General features: G+C 50.4%; 1 protein-coding gene and 1 pseudogene across 2 annotated transcripts; one reads left to right on the plus strand and one right to left on the minus strand.

The window, feature by feature from the left end:
- Positions 1-4,139: 4,139 nt before the first annotated feature.
- Positions 4,140-8,662, minus strand: LOC103643907 (receptor protein kinase TMK1). Its single transcript, XM_008667078.4, has 2 exons — positions 5,810-8,662; positions 4,140-4,969 (listed from the first exon to the last, which is right to left on the minus strand). Exons 1-2 carry the CDS (start codon positions 8,166-8,168, stop codon positions 4,440-4,442), a joined length of 2,889 nt encoding a protein of 962 aa, XP_008665300.1. The 5' UTR covers positions 8,169-8,662; the 3' UTR covers positions 4,140-4,439.
- Positions 8,663-9,916: 1,254 nt separating this feature from the next.
- LOC100383842 (LOC103645854-like pseudogene) lies at positions 9,917-11,755 on the plus strand (annotated as a pseudogene). Its single transcript, NR_151639.1, has one exon. The product of NR_151639.1 is annotated as a protein-like pseudogene (transcript).
- Positions 11,756-18,308: the final 6,553 nt, after the last annotated feature.

The raw sequence follows: 18,308 nt of genomic DNA on the forward strand, positions 1-18,308 counted from the left end.
TGAGTGTTCGAGGGGACGGGAATTTTTCTCCATAGGGGACGGGGATGGGAGCCGTTCCCGAGAATTCTCTGTTGTTGCCATCTCTACGTGGAAGGACTACACCAAGAGGGGAGTGGATCTCCGCGACTGCGAGAGAAAGGGTTATGACGGTTAGAAATAGTGGTATTCGAGACGGAGTCGAACACGTGAATATCTACTATGTTAGAAGAGGTTGGGCACTTTACGCAGCCGCACCCAACCTTTTAGAGGTCCTAAAGTTATGTAACTTATGTTTTCTAACTCATTTTACGTATCCGTAAGTTGCTGAAGATAGTTAGTAAGGAGGTGTTTGGTTTCTAAAGACTAATTTTTAGTTCCTCCATTTTATTTATTTTACTAGTTTGGGAACTCTATTTTACAAAGGGATCCATATTTTCTTAAGGAAAAAATGAGCTAATTTTCTTGGAAAAATGAAAATCCCTTGAGAAAATAGGGTTCCAAACTAACCCTTAGTACCTAAATTGCTAAATACGGAAACTAGAATTTTATTTTAGTTTCTGTGTATAGCAATTTAGTCCCTTGAAACCCAACACCCTATAAGTGCTATAAAGTATCGACTGAAGAGGTTGGATGGCCTGATCCTGACGCAACGTTGTCCAACTACAACATACAAGGGATAATAAGGTTGTCTCCAACATCTATCCTATCTCATTCCCTATTTGAAACTTCACTCTGTAAACAATATAATTTAAAGTGCAAATCTCATATTTTACACGGTCCACTACGGATAACCTAAGGTTGTCTTTAGTGGACCGTGTAAAAAAGGGATTCGCACAATCACACTGTAGATGGCATCGTTTGTGGTAGTTTCGGAACCTGGGGATACAGTAGAATTTATGTTCGGCGAGGAGACTAATGCGAACTCACTCCGAATAGTGAATCACGAATGACTTGAGTAGAGGGTTTATACTGGTTTAGGCTGGTGCCCTAGTCCAATGTAGTGCTAGCCGTAGTATTAGCTAAGAAACATGTTACAATAGGTATGAGTGTGAGAGTGAGGGGCCGAGAACTCTAGCTGAATGCTTCTATCTTTGACTGTTTGGCTCCCTCCTTTTTTATAGCTCAGGGGGTCCTTACGCAGGGATCTATCGTCCGAGGGTACGATCTATCCTCTATGGTAGTCCTGCTAACGTGGTCCTTTTGACATTGTCTTGGGTCGTGCAACCAATATGGCAAAGCACTCCATTTGCCCGGTATGCGGATCACTGTAACAACTCCGGTGTTGCGCTCCATTGTAATGACGTATTATGGGACCCATGTGTCATAGTTAGAAGGCGCTGGGATTCGTACGCGGCGACGCCCCGCCCCATTGTTATGGACTTCTCTATCATCCATTGTCGTGTCGTGGCGTCATCCCGAGTAATGGAAGTGCTTAATGTTGCCTGGTTAATGGAAGTGCTTAACGATAGAGTTAATAGGGCAAAATGGTACTATATAAAGGTTAGACTGTTAAATAGATGACATTGGTGTGTTGGGCTCCATTGTAGTGACGTTTGATGGGACCCATGTGCCATAGTTAGAAGGCGTTGGGATTCGTACGCGGCAACGCCCCGCCCCATTGTTAAGGACTTCTCTATCATCCATTGCCGTGTCATGGCGACATCCCGATTAATGAAAGTGCTTAATGTTGCCTGGTTAATGGAAGTGCTTAACGATAGAGTTAATAGGGAAAAATGGTACTATATAAATGTTAGACCGTTAAATAGATGACATTGGTATGTTGGGCTTCATTGTAGTGACGTTTGATGGGACCCATGTATCATAGTTTGAAGGCGTTGGGATTCGTACGCGGCGACATCCCCATCCCATTGTTAAGGACTTCTCTGTCATCCGTTGTCGTGTCGTGGCATCATCCTCGTTAATGGAAGTGCTTAATGTTGCCTGGTTAATGGAAGTGCTTATCGATAGAGTTAATAGGTGTAAAATGGTACTATAGCAATGTTAGACTGCTAAATAGATGCCATTGGGTAATCTAGCGAGTAAGACATGAATTGTAGGGTATTTTAGCTATTGATAATATTAAAGCATATCCAAGGGTCATTCTAAATTTCACTCTCTAAATTATCATATGGAGAGTCATTTACATAAAAACCACTTTCTATAAATTTTCAATCTCCAACAACCTTTTTTATATATTATTTACACTCTAGAGAGCCATTCACACTTTTTATATTTGGCTAGCGAGAAATCCGAAATAGAAGATGGCTATATTTGGATATCCGTTCAGATCAGCTGTTGTAAAATACTTTTTGTAAAAAAAATTATTTAGATATATTAGGAAGAATATAAAAAATCTTTTGGAGTTGCTATTTAAGGTATTTTGATGAGCCACAATTTATTGTGATCTAAATAAGGACTTATTTAGTTCGCTCTCAATCTATATAGATAAAGTAAGATTAGATGTTCTTATTTTTTATAATCAAGTCGTAAGCAAATTTGGCCTGGCCGCCAGCCCCCGCCTCCGCCTGGGTGGTTGGGTTCGTCTGGCGCTAGGTTTCGGCGAGCCTGGAAAGGGAAGGGCCCGTGCGGCGCGGTCCACGCGACGTCCCTGGCGGTCACGGGCCACCGCGGGAGCTGCGCACGCGCGAGTCGACAGCGCAAAGTCCGCCGATGGGTCGGCAGGCCGGGCCCTCGCGGTCCAAGTGTCCAACCGCGCCCGGCCCTGTGCCCTGCCCACTCACCCGACGACGGACTGTGCTCCCGCCAGTTTCTCGCCGTCTCAGATCTCACAAAGCGATTACATTCCATCCCTAGCAGCGGACGAGCGGCAGGGCCTGCTCCGACCGGCCGCGGCTGGAGCTGTCGCGATCGCGTTGCTGGCAAGACCAGCCGCACCGTTAGCAGGCCACAGGTTTTAGAGAACTCCGATACGCGTCTTTAGGCTCCTCTCGGAAATGCTGTGCCCTCTGTTCAAGAACGAAAACACCGTGTCGTTGCAACCCTGCGAGAATCGATGCGCTCCCACGCGCGCACACACACAAATACGGAATTCTAACGGCCGGTCCACCGGGAAAACGGCTCTTCCGGCATCGCCAGCGCTGGCACAGGCAGCGCTTGCATCGCATGGTCCCCGATCACGGCATAGTCTAGAGCCGTCGGAGGCCAGCCGAATCTGGCTCGGCGCTTTCCCACGCGACGAAGGACGCTGTCGGATCGGCCAGGCCGCGTCCGGTAACAGACAAGACAAACCAGATGGAACAGTCGAGACCACAGATTGGCGCTGCAGAGGTCCCGAAATATATACCAGACCCAGTTACGTGTGCGTGTCCATCTCGTGAAACGAAGAAAAAAAAATGGGAGGCTTGGCCATTGGGGTTGCAGCTGCAGCGGATCTGGGTGGGATGGGCACAATTTGGAAGCTACTACATTTCTATCGCTGAAGTCCAAACGCCATTACGCCAGGCGCAACAACAGTAGTACACCGCACCGCACACACCCCCACACGCCGGCGCACAAGGCTGGACTGGACTGCGCCACCGCCAAATAAAATACCAGGCGGCAAGAATGCGTTCACAAACTGATAAATCCAATGGAACAGGGCCATGCGCTGGACTGGCTGGAGTCACGATCCGACAACTGGATCGCAAACCCCAGCCTCGTTGTCACCAGATACACACGGGCCCCATCGTTTTCGTCCCCGTTGCCTTCGTTTCAGGCCAGTAGGCGGGCCGCGGACGCTTCTCCAGGCAAACCAGCACCAGCAGTGCATCGGCATCGCTGTCTGTCCCGGGTTCCTACCGGTGGACAGGTTGTTAGCGTGGGGAGTTCAGTTAGCGCCCTAGTTTTGTTTTGCAGGATCCACGATCTGGACCCTGGAGCTAAAGCTTCGGAGTGCAGCTGACGCTAGTGCGTTGTTTAGTGACGAGAACTCCAGTTTAGTTGAACTGCTTCACATGAATTAGGTGCACCAGCACAACAGGCACTTGCGCCTCACATGAGCATGGCTGATTAGTTGGAGCCTCTGCTCTGGAGATTTGACGCTCACCAGGTCATTTCAATGTCCAGGAAACCAAAAGCCAGAACCTGTCAGCCTCTGCTCTGGAGCATGGCTGAGGCGTTGCTTCAGAAGAGCATGGAAAAACTTCAGGCCAGGGCCATACTTTTTGACGAATACAGGATCACCTTCATTTGGAAATTGTCAGCATCCGATACAACCCAACAACCCTAGCATACTTCTACTTTAATCTTAGCAAATGACATAACCGGTTAGCAAATTTTTTCCAACTTCCAGGCAATTTTTGGGACAGGATCAAAGAGCAGCTACACGGCAGTACAGAGCCGAATAAGGGGACATGAAAGATTAGGAGCGAAGAGACTAAAAGAATGAACACAAGGATCGCGTGAGCCTTCTATTTCAACGGAAGCACACAAGGTTTGGCACGCCCTAGCAGCTAACCCGTCTATCTTCCGTCAGCAGAGGTGAACGACTCCGCGAATCCAGGAGGCCTTGTAGGGATGCTCGTCTGAGTGTTATCCAAACTTGCAACGAATGAAGAGGTTGCGCCGTCAAAGTGGCTGCTATCTTCAAAAGCCTGCCATCTCTTCAGAGCCTGAGGGAGGGTCATGTTCAGGTCAATACCGTAGCTGTCGTCCGAGTCTGGATCAGTTGGTTTCCAAACTTCTGAAAGGGTAGAGAGCACATTAACAGCATGGCCCATGTCAGGCCTCTGGTGTGCTTCCCTAGCGCAGCAGTGACCAGCAAGCTCTGAGACAGTACTAACGCTAGCATATGTCTCCTCATCAAGGTCAATAACAGGGTCGATTGCTTTGCGGAATGTTTCCTTGTTCAGCTGCATTCTCCGGAACCATGTAACTAGATGCATGCTATCCTCTGGCCGAGTCTCATCAAGTGCCTTGCGCCCTGTAATCAGTTCCATCAAGATGACACCAAAGCTGAAGACATCAGCTTTTGTGGTCACTCGTCCAGTAACTGCACATAAAAAATGTTCGCTTTTTGTTAGACAGATGTTGCGAGTAGCATATTTAAATTCATCAGCACACTTTTCAAAAAAAAGGAGCATGGTTGAAATTATCATTTAGGAAAAATGCACAACAGATGATATAGCTAACAATTTAGGTTACTGGTGTAGAATTGGTGCTCCATTGATGGCCTTGGGCTATTGAAAATGTCTTAATGGTACAAGGGAATGGTCCAGCGCGCAAAAGATATTTTAAGTTTATGTTCAATTTCAATAGGTAATCCAACCATGGATCGTAATGCTTGGGGTGAAAGATCAGTTAAAATTTTAAATGGCTCTTACTCTGCAAATAAACTTATTCTAGTTGATCGCAAGGTCAATCAAAGCTTAAGACCTTTTCAGGTACCACATTTGGAATTCCAATTTTCTTATTGAGCACCTAAAGTATCTCTTATGGAAGGTAGAGAAGCAAGTCACAACCAGGAGCGATGCCAGAGTATAATAAGGGTCTGCACATGCACCAGGGTCCAGGGAAGAAAAATACAGTAGTAAGTTAGTTGATTTCTACCATATAATCATCACACCTAAAAAGTCATTTTGGAAGAAAAATTGTAATATGCAAGTTTTCATGATATTATTATGCAATTATGTACATGACTTTGCTCAAATGTATTGGGCATTTGTGATTGACCGCTTGGTCGTTGAAATGAAGTCATTTCAGATGAAAGCTATTAGTATTTAACCATCAAATTATATTATTACAGGTTGCTGTAGGTTAGATGTAATGTGCTTGTCAATTGAACTGAACATGGCATCTATAAACTTGGTAAAAAGAAATATAGGATGCTCACCTGCATACTCTGGTGCAAGGTACCCAAAAGTGCCAGCAAGTCTTGTCTCTATGGAGACGCACTTCCCATCATCTGGTGCAAGCCTGACCAATCCAAAGTCTGCCACCTTGGCCTTCATGTCATCACCAAGAAGTATGTTTGATGGCTTCAAGTCTCTGTGGATAAAGGTCTGCTGGGCAAGGCTGTGAAGGTACTCAACGCCCCTTGCAACATCAAGTGCAATACTAAGCCGCTTTTTCCATTCCAATGGTCGCAAATTGTTCTCTGACCACTCAAACAGGTGTTGGCTCAGTGTCCCCTGTGGCATGTACTCATACACAAGAATCCTCTCATTGCCATCAAGGCAGTAGCCCAGCAGCGAAACAAGGTTCCGGTGACGAACCTTGGTCAAAACAGCAATCTCTGATTTAAACTCATTTAGCCCCTTGTTACCCATCACACCAGCCTCCATCCGCTTTACAGCAATTTTCGTGCCATCATGAAGTTCACCCTTGTAAACAGTGCCAAACCCTCCTCGACCAAGGATGTTGTCCTCGCTGAAGTTGTTGGTCACATTGCGGAGAACTTGGATTGAAATGACCATATTTCCACTTTCAACAACATGGATGTCCCGTGGACCACTGCTCGCTTGGCTATATGTCTCACTTGCGCGAGCACCACCATTAGCATTTCCCCCTGCAACTGTGATTTTAACCATGTCATCTGAACCTGAGTGCCTCGGATGGATAACCATGGCATGTGGACTCTGCACCCTTCCGAAAGGCTTCTGTTTTCTCTTGTAACAATAGAATCCTAATGCAGCAACAAGGCCTAGTCCAGCAACTGTACCAGCCACTGAGCCAGCAATGACTCCAACAGAAGATGAAGAGGAGCCCCCATTCCCATTGTTACCACTGCTTCCGCTACTGCTTCCTCCCGATGGACTGTTGTTGCTACTACCTGGTCCTGCAGTTGGTGCAGGAGCATCCTTGCCTATGTTAGGGTTACCAGCAGTATTCACCGCCACATTCTTGGAAGCAAAGGTAGGAAGTTTCCCATAGAGATTGTTGTTTGACAAATCAATTTTTGTCAGCAAAGGCAACACGGCAACCTCCTCAGGCACAGTACCAGTGATGTTATTGTTAGCAAGATCTAGCACCTTAAGTGAGCTAATCTTCCCAATGGCCGGTGAGATACTACCACTGAGACCCTTGTTGGCAAAAGTCAGCCCAGTAATGTTACCTTGGATGCAAGTAACACCCGGAAACATACATGGATCATTCCCCCTCCAATCCTCAGCAAGTGCCTTTGGGTACATGAACCCAGCCGCAACCTCAAGCAGCAGGCTCACAAGGGGATTGCACGGCTTCCCGGCTTCCTGCACACAGAACCGCTCTGTATCTGCTTCGATATCAGCATGAAGTCCATTGGGAATCTGAGGCATCGGACCCTGCAGCAAATTATTCGTCAGGGTCACGTTCTTCAGAGCCTTCAGCTTGAAAAGACTCTCAGGCACCGGCCCTGTGAGCATGTTGTCGCGAAGTTGCAAATCCCATAGATCATCAAACCCCGCGAAGTCCGGCAAGGGCCCAGTGAATTCGTTAGAATGCAGCCACAGTTGCTCCAGAGACGTCATGTTGCTGACAAAGCTAATCGACCCATTGAGGTGCGCGCCGTTGAGCCAGAGCTGCACCAGCGGCGCGCCGGCCAGCGACGCCGGTACGGGTCCTGACAGCTGGTTAAAGGAAAGCGACAGCCGCTGGAGCGCCGGCATCGCACCCAAGAAGTCCGGGAGCGTGCCAGAGACGTTGGCACTGATGGCCGAGAAGTTGGCGAGGGAGGCGCAGGCGGCGAGGGAGGCGGGGAGCGTCCACGACGCGAACGGGTTGTAGTCGATGGCGACGGCGGTGAGCCCGGTGAGGCCTTTGAAGAAGTCGGCGGGGATGGAGGCGAAGCTATTGTTATGGGCAAGTAAAACCTGAAGCGAGGAGAGCCCCGGGAGCAAGGGCAGCGGGCCGGAGAGCTTGTTGTCGAAAACCTCGAGGCGGGTGAGCTCGGTGAGGTCGCCCACCTCCGGAGGCAGGGTCCCCGTGAGGCCGCGCGCACCGACCTGGATCGCGGTGACGCGGCCCGACGAGTCGCATGACACCCCGTCCCACCGCTTCGGCGAGCAGGGGTCGCCGGCGACGTCCCATCCCAGCGTCTTGTCCGCGCCAAGCGCCTTCGCCACAGCCCGCATCGCCGCCACGTCCGACGGCGACGTCTCCGCCGCCGCGCCAGCCTCGAGCGCCATCAGAACCAGGACCACGAGCCCGCACCAACGACCCGCGGCGCCCTCGTGCCGCCGCCGCCGCGCGGTGAAGGCGGTGGGGAACGGCATTGCGTCAGAGAGGCAGAGTTAGAGAAGAGAGGAGAAGAGAGAGAGACTGGACTAGTTTTGGAGGTGAGATTTTAAGTGGAGAGAGAGAGAGAGAGAGAGGTAGTACAGGGCACATGGGCAAGGGGAGAGGGCCGGTGGCACATGCGTGGGTCCCGCCCGCCGTGGGTGGGGAAGCAGATTTTAGCTAGGGCTGCAGCCTCCCCGGCGTGATAATGACGGGACTACCCCCTCTCGGTTGCGCCGGTTTGAACCCGGTCTCGCACAGCGGCGAGGGCACGAGAAGCCGGGGCGAGGAAGACGACGCCAGCTGCCCAGCTCACGCCCGCCAACGCGTGGGGACCACGCGGCGGTGGCTGTAAAGCGCCGCGATCCCTGCACCAAAAGGCGGGGCGATTTGCGTCTGTCTCTTCTCTTCTCGCCTGTCTCCGCACTGGAGCAGAGCTGGACGGGCCGCCAGGGGCCCAGAGGCCAGCGTCACGGGTATTCACGAATCCAAGGGACGGGTAAGGTGTGGGACCGCAAGATTGCCGGGTCGAATCGCCACGCCGCTGGGCTCAGCGCGGGCCCGGTGTGTCAGTGGCAAGGTACGGACGGGTAGCCACGGCCGCGTTGGCCGGCGTGCGCGTCCGGCTCCGGAATTCAATGGACGACGGCACGAACAGGTTGGGATCCTTTGTGGCCGGAAACGCTACTGCTGCTGTACCAGTGGTACCACGTTCATGTTGTGTTGTACCCGCTCCTCGCACGGCGCGTAGGCGTAGGGAAATGCTACTGCTGCTGTACGTACGTGCGTGTGGCATCTCTATGCGCGGCTGGCGAGTAATGTTGGCCGGGGCGGGGGCAGCCACGGGCCACCAGGCACCAGCTACCGAAGCGGTGGACTGGTGGAGTGGCGGAGACGCAAGACGGTTTAGTTGGCGTTGTCCACGGCGTCGGAACTCGGAACAGTAAAGAGGCATTGCCCCGCAACGGAGGCAAAGGTAGTGTTGGTGACTTGGTGTGGCCAGAGTCCCCGAATTCGACGATACAGACAACACTATATAGAAATTCTCGGTTAACGGTAATTTTTAGGATTTCGGGGTGTGTCAGCATCTCAGACAGGAGCAATGAGCATACAGCGAGAACAAGTCACGGGACACGAGAGTCCATCGTCCAAACGCTAAGGTTACTGAGACAATATGGGCCAAGTAGTGGGTCGGCTATCTATGGGTCGCTTGATATTCTAGCAGTACTATATAAAAGACAAACACTTGTGTAATAGGGCATGAACAATTTAGCTATCAAACATCAGACAAACTCGTCTTTCTCCCAGATATTCCCTTCTCCAAGTCTCATTCTCCTCTGAGCTCTTCCTCTCCTATCCCCCTTTCCAGGTGTTGCTAACATTTGGTATCAGACTAAGAATCGATCTTGATGGAGACCACGATGCAGGATATTCTAGACGCACTGGCGCGCATGGAGGCACGCTTGACCGATGCACTGGTGGGTCGCTGCGGCGAGCAGTACGCACGCGAGCACACTTCCCCCTTCGATGGATCCGCGCCTCCTCCTTCCATCTTCAACACACAGTACCGCGACGAGGCAATCCTTCCGCCTCTCGTCCACGACGACGCTGCGAAGGTGGCGTCCTTGGATTCAGGAAACGACTTTGGCCTGCAGCAGACCGCCACGGTGCTTGCGTACCTGGGGTCCGACGAGATGCCTTCATTGACCACGCTCCTCGCCGGCTCGGTATTCGACCACTTCATCCCGCCACTCTACGACGACGACCGCTACACCACGCCACAATCGTCTGTCGGTACTATCGCCAACCCTGACGACGACCTCCTCCAGGAGCTCGACGGGTTGGACGAGGACGCCGCGAGCGCCAACGCGGCTGACGACGATTCAGGCGCTGTCCACGTCCATGCGCCGCTCAACCCCGACGCGACGCTCGACTCGAACGTCGACACCAGTGGATCACCGCGCTACCCGTGCCTCCCCGAGGGCGCGACGTTGTTCCGTCGGAACCCGGATAAGAAGATCCACGATGGGCTCATCGGCGGCATCAGCCAGCACATCTGGAGCATCGTGGACGAGGTCGAACACACGACCTCAGGGCTGGTCCAGACGCTCATCGCCGTCGACAGGCACTTCGACCTCATCATCAAGGCGAGGATCAAGCACTTGGATCCGTTACCTCCGCTCGTCCCCAACACCGACGCAGAGGAGGAGGAGGTTCTCACGACCACGTCCACCAGGTGTTCGAGAATGGGCATCAACCGTGGCGCATACTCCGTCCCCAACCTCCTCGTGGTCTGCATCGTGGGCGCACCCAAATTCAACGAATACAGCACCAACCGCGTCCTGCACCGCACGCGGCTACAGCGCCCTCCGCTCTAGCAACTGATCGTCGACCCTGTCAGCGCCGTCCACGGCGGCGACGACTATGAGCTGTCCCACAGCGAGGCAGGCAGTGTTCTCGCGACCGCCGCGCTTCCCAACCCGCGCGAGAAGATCCGTTGTCAGCTCGTCAACAGGACGAGGCTGGCCCGCGACGTCCGCCTCATCTTCTCCCTGACATCGTCGAACCAGGTGCTCAGCCTTCACATGAGCACACATGACTTTGACTGCGCCAGCGTCGACAGGAAGTCCTGCTTGCGGGCGTACACGCTGACGAGCATGGAGGACGAGGTTGGCCACTTCGGCCTCGACGCCAAGGAGTACATCCTGGACGAGCACTCCAAGTTCCTCAATGGCGAGCTCATGAACCAACTCCTGGACCTGCTCCCCCTCGATCCTTACATCGAAGCTGCTCTATCCCCGATTTCTTCTATCGTACAGTTGGTGGTGTTGGCAGAGGAGGAGGTTATCACCAACTCGCCCAACAGGTGTTTGATGATTTGCTTCAACCTCTTACAAAGATGTTTCAGCTGGGATGCAGCACCACATCGTCAGCTTTGGCCACCACCTCATATTCATGTTGAGTTTTGGTGTGGCAGTGCTGCTCTACGTTCAATTCCATGGCCACCACCCACTTCCTTGGATAGTTTGTATACTAAAGAATTCTATTGTAGAGTGCAATTTCCTGGATTTGGTAGAACCTTTGTGTTCAATGCAGAGATTCTAAAAAGAGTTGGACGTACATCTGAAGCCAAAGATTCATCTCGCGTGGCTCTGAAATCATCATGGGGGACACTTGGCTGCAGTCATGAAGAGGCTGCTGAATTAGCTTCTTTGGTGGATGGATATCAGTTAATGCGTGCAGCGTCAGCATCTGATCGGGTGTCTTCGCTGAAGAATTATCACCACACACTGGGGTTATGCGACCATTGGGCTGAGAAGAGGTTTAATGGTCACAAATGTGTGCAGTTCCACGCCATCGAAGAGGTCTGTGAATTTTTGTGTATGGAGGGTAGTCCAGAATAGAAACCAGACTCAAATGACCAGTTGATATTGACGCTATATTGTACAGCGTGGTCAGGAGCGCATGCGGCTGCTACATTTTGTCTTCGAGATTCGATTCAGCAGCAAGACGTATTGGTACTGGGTGATCAGGCATCGTTTATCAAGGAAATCACGGCAATCGTTTGTCGAGCTGGTTCAGGAATTGGTATGGCTGTTGGCCTTGTTTCTTCTAGTCTATGTGCTGTCACTAGTGGCCAAGGCAATTTCAAAGTCTTAGTTTGGGATCCCGGTGGTTATGCATATCACAGCTTGGGGACAAGCTGTATTTCAAGCGGTGGGGAATGTCAGCATCTCAGACAGGAGCAATGAGCATACAGCGAGAACAAGTCACGGGACACGAGAGTCCGTCGTCCAAACGCTAAGGTTACTGAGACAATATGGGCCAAGTAGTGGGTCAGCTATCTATGGGTCGCTTGATATTCTAGCAGTAATATATAAAAGACAAACACTTGTGTAATAGGGCATGAACAATTTAGCTATCAAACATCAGACAAACTCGTCTTCCTCCCAGCTATTCCCTTCTCCAAGTCTCATTCTCCTATGAGCTCTTCCTCTCTGATCCCCCTTTCCAGGTGTTGCTAACAGGGTGGTTCTTTATCATCGTTCTCCGTGAAGTTTCCACAGTTCGACTGGAGAAGAAAAAACGATGAGGGCTGGTTTAATGAGAAGAGAATTAGAGCGTGTTTGCAAAGGAATTAGAGAGATTGAAGAGACTAAAATTTTCTTGCGATTTAAAATTGAATAGTAAATAATTTCATCTCCCACGGTTCTCTCTAATTTACTTGCCACCAAACCAGCACCGAAGAAAATAGGATTCCTAGACATGTTGCACTACCAGGTCTGTTTTTACATCGATGTTTAGCCACGAAAATTAACTATTTGTCATATGAGAAATGTCATGTTAGTGACGGACTAGTTAGTTGTCCGTACATCTCTATGATTTCTATACATTATATAGATAGATATTACTTAAATAAGATATTTATTTAAACATGATTATATTTTTTAAAATTATAAGTATATGTCTATATTTATAATATCTCTCTTTTGTATAACATAAATAATATATAGTTGTTGTGGTAGAAGCCAAGCGTTTGATTCCAAGTGAACAGGGTTCAAATCGTCCTTATCCTCATTTTTTGGATATTTCGTGTTGGAGGGAAAGTTTATCCACTCGCTGTGCTGAGGAGACGACGCACGACAAAACTCACGATAAAATACATTAATGACGTGTCTCTTTCAACCATTAATATCTCTCTTTTGTATAACATAAATAGATATATAGTTGTTGTGGTAGAAGCCAAGCGTTTGATTCCAAGTGAATAGGGTTCAAATCCTCATTGTCCTCAGTTTTTGGATATTTCGTGATGGAGGGAAAGTTTATCCACTCGCTATGCTGAGGAGACGACACACGACGAAACTCACGATTAAATACATTAATGACGTGTCTCTTTCAACCAGTTCCCTCCCTCAAACGATCACATAGACTGGTTGAGCCTTTCTTCACTTCACAATGACACAAGTCCCGCAAGGACCTCCACAGAAAGAAACAGAGTCTCTTGCCTCACTTTACAACAAAGAGAATGGGGAATGGAAAGTGAGACTGAAAGCTTAAATCAAGATCACAAGAACTTGCAACACTCGAATGCACTAGTCGCTAAGTCTCTCTAAATCAAATTGATCAATGTGACGCGGAATTGACTTTGGAAGCTTTGGATGTGTTGCACTTAATGTGTAGTAGTTTGGAGTAGTTCTTGTGTCTTTTAATGTGCTGGATGGGGTATTTATAGCCCCAATAACCAAAATAACTGTTGGAGATCTGAAAAAATGCTTTGTTGGGTGCTGCACCGGACCCCTAAAGTGTCGGTTTGGTGCACCACCAAACTTTGTCAAACTGGGTCCATAGTTAGTTGTTCTAACTGGTAGAGCCGACCATTGGTGGTGTCAGACGGTCTGGTATGCCACCGATGCGGCAGCCCAAAAATGATGATTTACATGTTCTTTGTGTAACCAGTTCAGATAGCCACCAAACTGGTTTGGTCTGCCAGCTTGGCAATGGCCGAGCCTCAGCCTCCCTGCATGGACGCTCCGGTGCACCACCGAACCGGTCCGATGCCCCAGCCAACAGCCTAATTTCCTCTTATTTGTACAAATATTCTTCAAATCTTTTTGACTGGCCTTGAGGATTATTCTATAACTTAGACAAACATAGGTAGTGACTTTCGAACCAGTCTAAGTCATGATCTTGGACATTTTATTCTCTCTAGCTCAAACTCATATTTTTTTGCTCAAACTAGCTCCAAGTGAGTGATTTATCGAATATTGGATATCCAACCTATTTAGATGTCTCAAAAAGGTTTCTAGAGGTATTTAGAACTTATCCAAAGTGTATAACTAGACATAGTTCATCTATTCCAAGTTTTACCGCTTTTCGATTGGTTTTGAGCGGTTTCTAACTTAGAATCCAAACTGTTGAAGTTATGTACCTGTGGATCAAAAACTAGGCAAACCGGTTAGTCCATAAGGTTGTGAAGGTCATCAAGCAACAAAATCAAGTAGATAAAATGGTTAAGTTCATTTTTCTTTCAGAGGTAGGTAAGTTTTTGTAGGGAGTTGAATTATAGGATAAATTATTATGTTTATTGTGTTCTTGCTTTACATTGTGTATCACTTATTTATGAGGTGATTTCAGAGTGTGGTCCCAATCTACTAATTTGTGGTTCTATGATAACTTTCAAGATGTGAATCAGGATCAACTATACACTAAGAAGCTCAGTACTTGATCTTATTTTCTTTGGGCAAAATTTGAATTATGATCTCAAGTAGGTCTATGCACACAACAGTTTCGCTTTGAGGTTAGCAATGTCGTGACATGGTAGTAATGGGCTCCAACAACAATGCCACATTTAATGTTTATAGAATTTTGAAGTTTGTTTTTAACAGTCTTACTAGTATAGTTCCCGTGCGTTGCAACGACAAATTATTCTATAAAATGTTAGTGTACAACGATTACATAAAAATGAACACATATATTATCGACCATAATATTTCACAATTTGTTTGCTGAAAACCATTGAGTTTCGAGATCCCTTGCCTTCTGAGTTACCCCAATGAAATGCAAGGATCAATACAGTCAATGGGTACCAAAATGGAGGCCATATGAACGTACTGCGACCACTTCCTCGTGCACGCTCTTATGGCTGGCTTCATCATCTGGCCACATTGCTGCCTGACACTGACCCTAGTACTTTCAATGATGATGAAGCCTTGGATTTGTAGTGTGAAGAGAGTAATGTCACTCAGCAGGGCTGTTTGAGAACAATAGAGATAAAAACATATCCAGATGTGACTGAAGTACCTAAAAATACATCAGAAAGAAACTTCATTGCTCTAATTCACCTTAAGGCGCCGCTTGCTCAGTACCTTTAGTCATCCAACAATCTCGGAGATGGCAACAAGCTAAGTACAGCTCGTGCACCTGTTGATCCTAGTCATCCGGCAATCTCGGAGATGTCAATTTGCATTCCAAATAGTCTTATGCATATTTTTGAAAGTAGGAAGACTACTGTCGGCGTTTCGACCCGGGGGGTCCCTGGACCGACGAGTAAATTTGTCGCTGCGCGTCCCAGCCCAGATGGGTTGGCGCGAGATGGAACACAAGGAGGAAAACACGGCTCGTGTTATCCCACGCCAGGGGGTGTGCTCATAGTAGGGGTTACAAGCGTTCGCGCGAGAGAGAGTGAGCCTGTTCGTCAGCTCGTTCTCCCGCGTGACCCTCCCGCATGAAGGCCCTGGACCTTCCTTTTATAGATGCAAGGAGAGGATCCAGGTGTACAATGGGGGGTGTAGCTAGGTGCTAACGTGTCTGGCAGAGAGGTGCCTGAGCCCTGTGTACATGCCAACATGGCTGTCAGAGAGGTGCTAGAGCCCTGTGTACGCGGTAACGTGGCCGTCGGAGGAGCGCCTGAGCCTTGTAGAAGCACAGCTGTCGGTGCTGCTGGGAGCTTGCTGACGTCTCCTTGCTTCCGTAGGGGGCTGAGAACCACCGTCGTCATGGACGCACGCGGGGAGCCATCATTACTTGTTACCAGGGCGAGCCAGATGGGACACCGGTCTTGTTCCCCCGTAGCCTGAGCTAGCTAGGGGTAGGGTAATGATGTATCCCCGTGGCGCGGTCGGTCCAAGCCCAAGGTCGGGCGAGACGGAGACTTCTCCTGAGGTCGAGGCCGGGGTCGGGCGAGGACGCGATTCCTCCCGAGGCCGAGGTTGAGGCCGAGCCCTGGGGTCGGGCGAGGCGGAGACCTCCTTCCGAGGCCGAGGTTGAAGCCGAGCCCTGGGGGCGGGCGAGGCGGAGATCTCCTTCCGAGGCCGAGGCCTAAGGTCGGGCGAGGCGGAGCTTCCTGTTGCGCCTGAGGCTGAACTTGGCTGTTGTCAGCCTCACCCTGGCGGGTGGCACAGCAGTCGGAGCGGGGCGAGCGGCACTGTTTTCCTGTCAGGTCGGTCAGTGGGAGGTCGAAGTGACTGCAGTCACTTCGACCTTGCCGAGTGAGGCACGTGTGTCAGGATAAGGTGTCAGGCGATCCTCACATTGAATGCGCCTGCGATATGGTCAGTTGGTGAGGCGATTTGGCCAAGGTTGCTTCACAACGAAGCCTGTCCGAGCTAGGCTTCGGGCGAGTCGAGGGTGCGCCCGTTGCTTGAGGAGGCCCTCGGGCGAGGCGTGAATTCATCTGGGACTACTGTTCCCACCCGAGGCTGGGCTCGGGCGAGGCGAGATCGTGTCCCTTGAGTAGACGAAGCCTTGACCTGAATCGTGCCCATCAGTCTCTGCAGCTTGTGCTGATGGTGGTTACCAGCCGTGTTTAGGAGTGTTGGGGGTACCCCTAATTACGGTACCCGACAGTAGCCCCCAAGCCTCAAAGGGAGTGTTGGTACTCGCTTGGAGGCTTTGCCGTACTTTTTTGCGAGGGGACCGGCCTTTCTCGGTTACACTTTGTTCCGGTGGGTGCGCGCGAGCGCACCCGCCGGGTGTAGCCCCCGAGGCCTCGGAGGAGTGGTTTGACTCCTCTGAGGTCTTAATGCCTTTCGTGATGCCTTGGCCGGCCTGGTTGTTCCCTCATGCGACCTGATTGTAGCTCAGGTGCATGGTCAGGTTCCGAGTTTTTAGGCTGGTTTGCTGACGCTGTCAACGGTTTGGCCATAGTCGGGTTTGCGAGAGCAGCCCCCGAGCCTCTGCACAGAGCGAGAGGACGATCAAGGACTGTCTCGACTTTTATTATACGCCCCTTCGTCGCCTTTCCGCAAGAAGGAAGGGGGAAAGCGCCATGTTGCCCTCGGAGGGCACCGAACATGGTGTCTCCAGTGAGTTGCTAACGGGTGATCCGAGTGGACGCCCGTGCCCCGTTCGATAAGGGTCGGCTAGTGGCCCAGAGGCGCGCTCCAAAAGTACCTGCAGGTGATTTGCCGGACCCGGACCCGTTCGATAGGGTCCGAGGGCTCGATGCCTCCCTCGGGTGGGATTCCGTTACAAAATCGCTCCTGCTGGTCTCAGAAATGTCCTAGGGTACCTCGGGAGCGTAGCCCGAGCCTCGGCCATGTAACAGACGTACCCAGAGTCATCCCTCACTCTGCGTGCTCTAGGGCGACTGTCGAACCCTTCCGAGGGGCCAGCCTTCAAACCCCTGATCAGTAGTGGGCACGGAGCCCGAGTGCTCTAGGGCAGCTGTCGAACCCTTCCGAGGGGCCAGCCTTCGAACCCCTTATCAGTAACGAGCTTGAAGCCCGTGAGAGCACCTAGAGGGGGGGTGAATAGGTGATCCTGTAACACTTCAAAATCTTAAGCCACAAAACTTGATTAATTGTTAGCACAGTAATTTGCCAAGTGGCTAGAGAAGGATCTCAACACAACACAATAACCAAGAGATATCAATCACAGAGATGGCACGGTGGTTATCCCGTGGTTCGGCCAAGACCAACGCTTGCCTACTCCACGTTGTGGCGTCCCAACGGACGAGGGTTGCAATCAACCCCTCTCAAGCGGTCCAAAGACCAACTTGAATACCACGGTGTTGCTTTGCTTTTCTTAATCCCACTTGCGAGGAATCTCCACAGCTTGGAGCCTCTCGCCCTTACAAAAGATGTTCACAAAGAATCACGGAGCAAGGGAGGGATTAGCAACTCACACACGACACAAAGATCACAGCGAATACGCACACGCAAAACCCAGACTTGAGCTCAAGAGACTAGCACACTAGAACGGAGCTCAAATCACTAGAATGTCGAACAAGTGCGCAAGAATGAAGTGTGAGTGATCAAAGATGCTCAAAGGATGCTTGGTGTTCTCCTCCATGCGCCTAGGGGTCCCTTTTATAGCCCCAAGGCAGCTAGGAGCCGTTGAGCACAAATCTGGAAAGCCATTCTTGCCTTCTGTCGTCGGGGGCACCGGACAGTCCGGTGCACACCGGACACTGTCCGGTGCCCGATTTCCTTCCTTAATTAGCGAAGCCGACCGTTGGCAGACTTGGAGCCGTTGGCGCACCGGACATGTCCGGTGCACACCGGACAGTCCGGTGCCATCTTCTAGCCGTTGGCTAAGCCACGTGTCTCGCGCAGATTGCGCGGCCGACCGTTGGCCCGGCCGACCGTTGGCTCACCGGACAGTCCGGTGCACACCGGACAGTCCGGTGAATTTTA

Source organism: Zea mays, chromosome 1, assembly GCF_902167145.1.
Source record: "Zea mays cultivar B73 chromosome 1, Zm-B73-REFERENCE-NAM-5.0, whole genome shotgun sequence".
NCBI lineage: Eukaryota > Viridiplantae > Streptophyta > Magnoliopsida > Poales > Poaceae > Zea > Zea mays.

What these genes read in the sequence shown, in the direction of transcription:
- LOC103643907 (XM_008667078.4), bottom strand. Translation starts at nt 8,168, where the DNA reads ATGCCGTTCCCCACCGCCTTCACCGCGCGGCGGCGGCGGCACGAGGGC. An exon ending in CCTTGCACCAGAGTATGCAG is followed by an intron (nt 4,970 to 5,809) that starts GTGAGCATCCTA and finishes TTTTATGTGCAG; the next exon opens with TTACTGGACGAGTGACCACA.